At 36.6% G+C, this 11,226-nt stretch overlaps 1 protein-coding gene across 1 annotated transcript; it reads right to left on the minus strand.

Annotated features, from left to right (window-relative positions):
* Positions 1–10,055: 10,055 nt before the first annotated feature.
* On the minus strand, positions 10,056–10,509 carry LOC308240533 (large ribosomal subunit protein uL24-like). The gene has a single exon (XM_080653667.1). It carries the CDS (start codon positions 10,501–10,503, stop codon positions 10,066–10,068), a length of 438 nt encoding a protein of 145 aa, XP_080509793.1. The 5' UTR covers positions 10,504–10,509; the 3' UTR covers positions 10,056–10,065.
* Positions 10,510–11,226: the final 717 nt, after the last annotated feature.

The raw sequence follows: 11,226 nt of genomic DNA on the forward strand, positions 1-11,226 counted from the left end.
CCTCTTGCAATCCGGGATCATTGGCTCCTAACCACTTGCCTGCCTGCCTGCTTGATTGGCACTAACCACTCTGTCTGCCTGCCTTATCAGCTCGAACCACTCGCCTGCCTGCCTGATTACATCTAAGCACTCCCCAGCCTGCCTGATCACACCAAACCACTCTGCCTGTCTGTCTTATGGCCCCTAACCACTCTGCCTGCCTGTCTGATTGCCCCTAACCTCTCGCCTGCCTGCCTGGTCACCCCTAACCACTCTGCCTGACTGCCTGTCTGATCATCCCTAACTGCTCACCTGCCTGCCTGATTTCCCCTAACCGCCTCTGCCTCGGCCCCTGCCACAGCGGCTTCATCTGAAAGGACATTTGAAAGACATCTGGAATGTTGTTCGGCTGTCTGGCCTAATTAGCATATTACTTTTAATATATATATATATATATATATATATATATATATATATATATATATATATATATTTATTCTATACTGTTCTCCACAGTGTCTACACCAGTTCACATTCCCACCAACAGTGCACCAGAGTTCCCTTTTCTCCACATACTGGCCAGCACTTGTTTGTTGATTTATTGATGAGAGCTGTGAGGTGATATTTCATTGTTTTCATTGGCATCTCTCTGTTAGTTAGTGACACCGAGCATTTTTTCATATGTCTACTGGATATCTATATGTTCTCTTTGGAGAAGTGTCTATTCATGTCATGTGCTCATTTTTTAATTGGGTTGTTTTTGTTTGTTTGTTTGTTTTCTTGCTGTTGAGTTGTATAAGTTCTTTACATATTTTGGAAACAAACCCTTTATGAAATGTACATTGGAAAATGTGTCCTTTGTGGGGTTTTTTGGTTTCGTTTTTTGAATGACTTTTCTAAATTCCTCATATTTTTTAAATGTTACTTATTTGTTTATTTAGTGTACAGCTCAATAAACATCATTTGCACATTGTGTTGTGTGCCCATCACTTCAAGCAAAGTATCTTTCAGTCCCCAGTTCCTCCCCCTTTGCTCACCTGGATGTTAATCCCTTATGTGATACTAGAGGCCCGGTACACAAAATTGGTGCACTTGGGGGGTGGGATTCCCTCAGCCCAGCCTGCACCCTCTTGGGAACCCTCTTGCAGTCTGGGGATCTCGCAGTCCGGGATCCCTCACTCCTTACCGCCCGCCTGCAGCAGAGGTGGGAAAAACTCCCGCCAACGCCACTGCGCTCACCAGCTATGAGCCAGGCTTCTGGCTGAGCAGCGGGCCCCCTGTGGGATCACACTGACTACTAGGGGCAGCTCCTACATTGAGCATCTGCTCCTGGTGGTCAGTGCATGTCATATTGACCGGTCATTTCGCCTTTCGGTCGATTTGCATATTAGGCTTTTATTATATAGGATATGGCTTGGAAAAATTTTCTTCCATTCTGTAGGTTAACTTTTCATTTTCTTGTTTCTTGTGCTGTACAAAAGCTTTTTAGTTTGATGCAGTCCCACTCTTTATTTTTGCTTTGTGTGCCTGTGCTTTTAGTGTCATATACAAAAACTCATTGCCAACATCAGTGTCAAGTAGATTTCCTGTTTTCTTCTAGGAGTTTCATGGCTTCAGGTCTTAAATTTGTCTTTAATCCATTTAGAGTTGATTTTTGTGAGTTGTGTAACACAGGGTTGAGTTTCCTTCTTTTGCATGTGAATATCCTGTTTTTCCAAACCATTTATTGAAGAGATTAGAGGTCCACTGCACGAAATTCATGCACGGGTAGGGTCCTTAGGCCTGGCCAGTGTTCAGGACTGATTGGGGCCCTCTGGCTGCCATCTAGGTACTCCCTTCCCCATCTGTTGGCTGCTGGCCAGGGCCTTCCTTCATTCCATGCCACCCCCTATTGGTCAGAGAGTGATTGGTCTCCTGGAAAAACTCCAGTGGGGACAATTTGCATGTTAGGCTTTTATATATATAGATTAGTGGCCCAGTGCATGAAATTCGTGCATGGAGGGGAGGGGGTTCCTTCAGCCCAGCCTGCACCCTCTCCAATCGGGGACCACTTGCGGGACCGCTGGCTCCTAACCGCTCACCTGCCTGCCTGCCTGATCGCCCCTAACTGCCTCTGCCTGCCTGCCTGATTGCCCCTAACCCCTCTGCCTGCCTGCCTGATCACCCCTAAATGCTTCTGCCTGCCTGCCTGATTGCCCCTAAATGCTTTCCCCTACCAGCCTGATATCACACCCAACTGCCTCTGCTGGCCTGATCTCGCCCCCAACTGCCCTCCCTTGCTGGCCTGGTTGCTCCCAACTTCCCTCCCCTGCTGGCCTGATCTCGCATCTAACTGCCCTCCCCTGCCGGCCTGATCTCATCCCCAACAGCCCTCCCCTGCTGGCATGATCTCTCCCCCAACTGCCCTCCTCTGCCGGTCAATTTGGTTCTGATTTGTCAGTTTCTATGCCAGTCAGCATCAAAAGCTCCGCCTCCTAGGCAGCCATTGGCACCTCACAGTTGACCCAGATTTGGTTCTGATTGGTCGGTTTCTATGCCAGTCAGCATCTCTTGGCCTATCAATGGGGCCTGATCAGAAAGTCAGGGCTGATCAGCAGTCTGAGTGGAGGCCTGGGGAGAAATGGAGGCGTGGCTGCTGGCCAGACTGGGAGAGAAAGAGAGAGGCAAGTGCTGATCAAAAGCTGCCACAGAGGCAACGGATCAGTCCCTGCCTCTCTCTTCAGGCCTCTCTGGCCCTTATTCACAGCCCCCTCAGCAGTCAGTGCTGGAACACCACACCTACAGCTGAAGCAGTCAGCGCTTTTAAAAATAATCTTAAAATGTTTATACTAATTGTACATCCAATGATACTCCATGAACTTAATAGAAACAGAAGATAAAAGGCAGTCAATATATCTAATATAAGGACAACACAACCTTCACAAATGTCATGTCTGAATATAGAATGGAAAAATTGAACTGCCACGGCAACCCAGCACTGACTGCAGGACTGACTTCTGGTTGGTGGAGCCTCGGTCATTACTGGACATTATGACCCAGGGTTTTTATCTTTAGGATAATCTTTTCTCTATTGAATATTTTTAAAAGTCTGGGGAAACCATCCACTTACCTCACTTTTACTTTCCCTGTGAGAAGAACTTTTTCTAGTTGGGAAGTTTGCTTTTGAACAATGACACCTTGGAAATTAGACAATACATGCAAAATTAAGCTGTTTTCCTTTCCTTCCTTTCCTATGTGGTTATTCTCAAGATTTTTTAGTTCTACTGTGTTGCTGAATTTTCTTAATTCAACTCCAAAGCTTCCCAGAACTGTTTTTGTTTATGAATATATGTAATTATTCATCTTTGCACAGAGATAAAGGCTGTGTTCTCCTATTCCACCATCCTGGTGACACCAGTTCCTTGGGGCAGATTATTGTAAACCACAGTAAAAATGTAGCACAAAGAACAACATTGAGAAATGGCTAGGCCCTTCTGAACAATACAAATTTCTATAATCAATGAAATTATATTCTCCACAGCTCAGCCTTTCACGACAATGATTAATTTTACTATTGCATTTATCTATTTAGTTTTCTAATTCTATATTAGTGACTGGGGATGTTATTTACACAAATCTAGCACAAATGTAAATAAATACATACATGAGTAGTCAAGTTGATTTAAAATAAAATTCTTCATTCAAATGAACTAACAGAGATTCAGAATAGCTCACTCCACTATATTTTTATTAAAGTTTACTTTTCAATAATTTATTATCCATGCTACATTTTTCCATATGTCATATTAAGATTCTACATTGTTCAGAGAAAGTGATAAAAATAATTTTAAAATGTCTATACTAATTGTACATCCAATGATACTCCATGAACTTAATAGAAACAGAAGATAGAAGGCAGTCAATATATCTAATATATGGACAACACAACCTTCACAAATGTCATGTCTGAATTTAGAATGACAAACTTGAACTGCCATGTACTGGATAATATTTTTATGCAATGACACATTTCTATTTCCATAGAAAATAGAAAGTAAGAAAACCACTTTTTCATTTAACGGTAATATAGTATGTCATTGAGAAGTCATACTGAAAAAAGCATTATTTCATTTCATTATATACATGTAGAAAGTAAAATAAAATTTCTTATCCACACAGATACTAAGTTACCTCAAGCAATGATTGACTTCACATATTCCCACAATTTTGTGACAACATGCATATAAAGAAAAGCAAGTAAGGAGATAACTGTACTGAAGAATTTGAGCCACAAGCAACTGAACTAAGGTAAGAGAACGAACTTCAAATGTTAAATGTAAAAGTTGAGAATGGTTGTTTTTCAAATCTACAAATGGTGGAGTATTTTGGAAGTTATTTTGGAATGGAAGCTTTAATATGAGCACAAATTGATTCCGGTAACAGCTCAATGGCACAATCATATTATAGTATGAATCCTTTGATTATAGGTAATTTATGATTAAAAATTACTTATACTACTTAGTGATAAGTACTCAAATCTTGGGTTTGGTAACATGTGCTAAGGACTGTTCACTTCCTGTAGTCTTTTTCTTGGGGTCTAATAGATGGATAAATGATGTTAGAAGCTTGGTGAATCCATTTATCTACACTAATTTCTGCTCTCCTTACAGGAAACTCATGGAAAAGACATGACAAAGCTTCAGCTAATAAGGTTATATTTTTCAAATAGCTGCCACTATTCACTATCCAAGCTAGAAATATTGGGAAGAGATATGAGCTGTATATGTGAAAGAGAAAGAAAAGAAAAAAAAGGGGGGGTGTAAAAATCATAAATAGTGATGGATTTGGACTTCTTAGGGAAAAGTCCAAGAACACTGGAAAAAAAAGAGCACCCGAAAGAGCTTTTGATATGAAATAAGATATTTTCTTTGAATGATGAAAGTAGAACTACTATTACATTAAAATGCAAGTTTTGAAAATGTTTAATGTGGTTTCTAAAAAGTCTAAGATATACTAAAGCTTACTTAAGGAAGTATCAGCTATAATTCATAAAATGTCAGTACATGGCATGGGAAATCTTGCAGTTTTTAATTAGGTAATGAAGATAATAAAATAATTCATGAGTTATTCAACACAGAGGTTGAATAAGAAATGAATGAACCTAATGTGATCTACTTTTAAAAATGAAGTTACTTTCATAGATTATTACATCTTCACATTTTACTTTATATGGAAAAAATTAAAAGCCTTTAGTGGAGCTGTTAAGGTTTTAAAATAATCTCAAAGTAGAGCAATATAAAATGTAATTCCTACAAACTCAAACAGACCATGGAACAAGAGAGAGGTTTCAACCTTATTTATCAAAAGTCTCATGCTTTACTCTGTTCACCAGGATCAGTTGACAACATGTGCTCAGCACCTGCTGGATTTTTAAAGTGCCAGAACAGTCAAAAAAGATTTTTTTAGCTCCTAACATTTTTGAATAAAGACAGAAGACTAAAATGGGCTAATTATAATCATCTTATTAATACGAGCTAACATTGTGCTATTTTTGAGTCAGGCAATTTTCACTCTTATTACTTTAATATATTTAATCCATTATAATTTTATGCTATGCAAACCATTATTAACTATATTTTACAAATGAGGAAACTGAGTCAAACAAAACAAAGAGAATTAAATACAATAATTTATGTAAGTTACTTAGGACAGTACCTGACACATAAAAAGTCATCAAAAAATGTGAGGTTAAAATAATTATTATTTTCCAAGATCACAAAAAGAAATTATTAGAAGTACTAAACCTCACCAAGTCTGATTCTTACACTTAACCGTTACACTATACTCTACAAAAATATATTATATCTAAAGGATCAGTTATTCTTTAAAACTGTAGTTTTGTCATTAAAGAGCTACCAAAAGATACCATGTGAGAGGCAGAATGACCTAAGTGTCCAGGTCTCTGGGGATGGTCTAAGTCCTCTGTAGATTTTCAAATATCAGTATCAATAAAGGGGATAAATTAGATTATTTTTAATAAATCAAAGGTGTTTTCACAAATCCTTAGAAGAGCTAAGCAGAGATAGAGAGGAGTACGGTCTCATATCCAATATATTTATTTTCCTTATAACTAATCTTGTTTCCTAAAGACCTGAAGCTTGGAAATGGTCTGAAAGATTAGAAAGAGAAGGATGTGGAGAGGCTTTTCCTTCTTCCTAGATCCTGCCAAAGAAATTTCAAACACTGAAATGCCTGTTCCTTGCCACTGGACTCACAATCTTTCAACAACAATCATGCTTATAAAAACAACACCATTGATGAACACTATGTTATAATTCTTCAACCCACCTAGTTTTCATAACTCCAATCTCTATTCTTCATGAGTTATTAGTCAGCATAACCACACATTTTACCTCATCAGTAAGAATGGAAAAGAAAAGATGGATTCAATGAAACAACAAAGGAAAATCAGTAGGGCTTGGTAACTAATTGTGTATGGATAATTAAGTTGTAGAATATTTTTAAATTCAAGGATGGCTTATAGTTTTACACAGATGAATAATCAAAAATAACAATACAAATAGTGTCTTTGTTAAAAGAAAAACTTTATTACCTGTTACTGATAAGCAATGAAATATCTTTATTAGAAGTTGTAAGGATATATTAATTTATTCTTTAAATTATTATTCTAGATTAAATATATGTTAATTGTGTAAATTAGATCCATTAATTCCAAAACTAATACTTTATGATTTTTTTTTTACTGTGAAATATAATGATTTAGCTGTAAATATGCATTCTAATCATGGTGCATATTAGTGACCCAAGACTAAGTGAAAATTACTTCAAACCGTATGATAATTGCTAGAGCAAACGAGGGTGGGGGAAGTAAAGGAAGGTAAAGGGGAATGAATGGTGAAGGAAGGAAACTTTACTTGGGGTGGCAAATATACAAAGCAATTCAGTAATTATGTATTGTAGAATTGTATAACCGAAACCTATACAATGTTATTAACCAATGTCACCAATCTATACATAGTAAACAGATAGTATTCTCAGGAACATTTTATTACAAGTGTTCTTAAACACTTCACTACCTGTGCATTTCAGAATGTGTAACTACCATTCTCTGATATTACACTCTTTTCAAAATAGTATGTAAGTAGAAGACATTTGATAATTTAAATAGCAGCTTAAGATTTTGGATGCAAAGTAAAACTACAATACAGTATCACCTCACACCTTCAAGAATGGCTACCATTAATAAATCAACAAACAACAAGTGCTGGCAAAGATGTGGGGGAAAGGGAACCCTAGTACACTGATGGTGGGAATGCAGACTGGTGTAGCCATTGTAGAAAACAGTGTGGAGTTTCCTAAACAATTAAAAATGGAACTTCCTCTTGACCCAGTGATCCTACTTCTAGGAATATATTTTAAGAATTCCAAAACACCAATCAGGAAGAATATGTATACCCTATGTTTGTAGCAGCATTACTTATAATAGCTAAGATCTGGAAACAGCCCAAGTGCCTATCACTAGATGTGGATAAAAAAAGCTGTGGTACATTTACACCATGGAATACTACACAGCTGTAAAAAAGAAGGCTCTCTTATCCTTTGAGACAGAATGGAGGGACCTGGAGATTATTATGCTAAGTGTAATAAGCCATTCATACAAAGACAAAAAACGGATGATCTCACTTATATGTGGAATGTAATGAACAAAATAAACTGACAAACAAAATAGAAACAGTGGCATGGGTACATGGAACAGATTGACAGCTGTCAGAGGGGAGGAGGGGACTGGATGAAAAAAAGTGAAGGAATTCACCAAAAACCATATATGCATAACCCATAGACACAGACAAGTGAAGGTTGGGGGGTGCTGAGCAGAGGTGGACAAAGAGGGTAAATGGGGACATCTGTAATAGAGTCAACAATTAAAATAAACTTCAAAAAAAAAAAGAAGAAGTGGGAGAGATTCAAAGCATGAGATCCAATCATCTATTGCTGGCTTTAAAGATGAGGAATGGAGGCTATGAGACATAGAATGTAGGCAGCCTCTAGGAGCTGGGAATCACTCTCAGTGGCATCCAGAATGGAAACAGAGGTCTCAGCCCTTACAACTCTAAGGACCTAAATTCTTCCAACAACCTCAATGGACAAGAAATGGATTCTCCCTTTGTACACCAAGAAATGAAAGCAGTTCTGCAGACACCTTGGTTTTAGACCATTAAGACTCATAGTAGACTTCTGATCCAGATAACTATAAAATAATGAGTTAGTGTTGTTGGAAACCCCTAAGTTGGTGGACATTTATTATGACAGCAATAGAATACTAATACTCCTGGAGTTACCTATTTCAGGGTTACTATTGAGATAGATGCCTCAGTATACCATCTCAATGACTCAGTATCCTCCACCTCAGACTCCCCATTTTTCTTCATTTGTTTTTCCATCTTGAGGTTTCCTATTCCTATAATATTTGTTGGTGTATTTATTGTTAGAAAATTTATTGAAAGTCCCAAAGAAAGATGCTATAAAACACTACAAATAATCAATACCAAAGATACCATTCAATATGCAGACCTTTACACTTAGGCAAGATTTATATGTAGTAATCATTTTAATAACTGCTACTTTCCTACAGTGAGTTCCTCTGTATGATTAATAATGTTCAGTGAGTCAACAGGCTTGATACAAATTTGTCTTTTATAGATTCCACATATAAGTGATACTATAGAGTATTTGTCTTTCTCAGTCTGACTTATCTCACTTAACATAATGCCCTCAGGGTCTGTCCATGTTGTTGCAAATAGCAGGATTTCATTCTGTCTCATGCTGGAATATATATTTCTATATCCTGTTTTTATTTCCTTTCGCTATATGCCCAGAAGTGAAATTGTTAGATCATATGGTAGTTCTATTTTTTTTTATTTTTTGAGAAACTTGCATACTATTTTCTATAGTGGCTGTACCAATATACATTCCCATCAGCAATGCATAAGGTTTCCCTTTTTTCCAAATCCTTGGCAACACTTACTATCTCTTGCCTTAGTGATAACCATTCTAATAGGTGATATTCTATTGTGGTTTTGATTTGCATTTAAGAAAAGACAAACTCATAGAAACAAAGAGTAGGATACTGGTACCAAGGACCAGGGCTGGGGGATGGGGTGGGGAAATTAGAGATATGTTGGTGAAAACGTATAAACTTGCAGTTATTAGCTTGCTAGAGGAAATTGGTAAATTGTCAGGAATTTTGCAAGCTCACTGTTAAACATAGCCATTATTAAAAATAAATAAATTAAATAAACGTACAATTAAATAAAATGTTAAAAACAAAGGTAATAAATGTTCACAACTCACTGTCTTTATTATTTTACTAAATTTTACTATTATCTATTGTATCCATATGGTGGTGTGCTGTTGTACATTTCTTCCCAACTCCATTATGTTGGTAGATTGAAATTAATTGCAGAGGGAATATTTGTACTACTGAAATTAACAAGCTTCTGATTCCACAAATGAAATCTTAATTGTTTTGCTCATTTAGATTTATGAAAATTATGGATAAATGTTAATAATACAGATTAAATTTAAAAGTGTATTGAACAAAAATAGAACCAGAGACATAGAAGCATCAATCAGACTGTCCAAGGTGTTGTATTATGGATTTTATGAAAAGTTAAGTAAATATTTTTCTGAGTTTTAAAAACTATAATTTGATTGAATAAGCAAGTAACTCATGTTATTGATGAAAATGTGAACTTTAAATAAACATCGTTTCACTTTTATTTATGCAATAACATAAACAAAAATATCACCTTATATTCATGGTGAAATTGTATTTATTTGTTAATTGCAAACATAGTTGGCTACAATATAAGAATTTATCAAAAATCAATAAAAGCATTCCATGAAAATCAACTGGCTATGTGGAATTTATAATAAAGAATAGTTTGTTTTTTATTATTTGTGTCCTACATATCTTCAATATTAGCAAAATTTGTATATTTTATGTATGTTATTCTATATTTATGTAGCTATCTAAATTTTTTTTTTCATTTTAAGTTTTTAATGAAAGTTGTGTATAAGATTACTTTATTCCTGCATCTTCTCAATTGTTTCTTCCTTGTATTTTCCCTTTTCCTTTCCTACTTGGCAAGATTTGGCTTTACGTTCAAGGATCTTTTTGCGGTCTTTGTCCAGCTTTAGTCTAGTGATAACCACCTTGCTGGGGTGAATGCCCACATGAACAGTTGTACCATTAGCTTTCTCCCGTTGCACTCGTTCAATGTAGATGACATATTTCTTCCTATAAACCTGGACTACTTTGCCAATTTGCTGCCCTTTGTAATGTCCTCGAACAACCTGAACTTCATCATCCTTTCGGATGGGCATGGACCGAACATTGTACTTCTGTCTCAGCTCTTTGGAAAGAGGAGACGACATAATCTTCCTTCGAATGTGGGAAGGTGCATTGAAATGCCTTTTACGGTTCTTGCTCCGGTCAGAAGTCACAAAGGGATTGAACTTCATTTTGCTGGCGCTCCTACGATGGCCGCAAGAGGGAAGAGATCCACACGCTGTTTCCGGTTCCGTAGCTATCTAAATTTATATATCATGCCTGTTTTTTCCAGATAGTCAGTTGTTAAACATCTATCAGCTTTATCATTTCATTTTTAATTAATTTTCACTATTACTTTATCATTTCATTTTTAATTAATTTTTATTCATTGTGTGCCTTAAAAAGTTAGTCTTTGATATATAGATGCAGAAGAGTAAATACAAAGTTCCTGCCATCTAAAAAAAGACATAACATCCAAGGGTTATAATAATCCTAAGTGTTTTGAGATATGATGTATGAAGTGTGGTGATAACAAAAAATGAGGGAAAAGGAATCTATTAAATGACTGCACACGAAACTAACAGTATTATCTTTGGGCCTCATGAGTCAATAGGTTAAGCACCCTGTGTTAGAATTTGACTTCTCCACACCTTTAATTCATAGAAATCCAAAGCAGAATCTTCTTTTACATCCCTATAGGAAAAGCTAGGTCTTTTAATATCTCCCAAACACATGCTGTGCTTTCTAATATCTGTTCCTTTGTTCAAATTAAATTCCTTTTTTTTTTCTCCTTTGGATGACTCCTCCTTTGAAACTCCTAGTTGAAGAGTATAATACCCAGAAGACCCCAGGGACTTGACCATCAATTCTGAATCCACTAATGTGTCAGTTCTAAGAAGGCTTATGTCATTCTC

The sequence above is a fragment of the Plecotus auritus genome (assembly GCF_963455305.1).
Source record: "Plecotus auritus genome assembly, chromosome: X".
Lineage (NCBI taxonomy): Eukaryota > Metazoa > Chordata > Mammalia > Chiroptera > Vespertilionidae > Plecotus > Plecotus auritus.

Bases quoted from the DNA above. Each gene is read 5' to 3' on its own strand.
- LOC308240533 (XM_080653667.1), bottom strand. From the start codon at position 10,503: ATGAAGTTCAATCCCTTTGTGACTTCTGACCGGAGCAAGAACCGTAAA.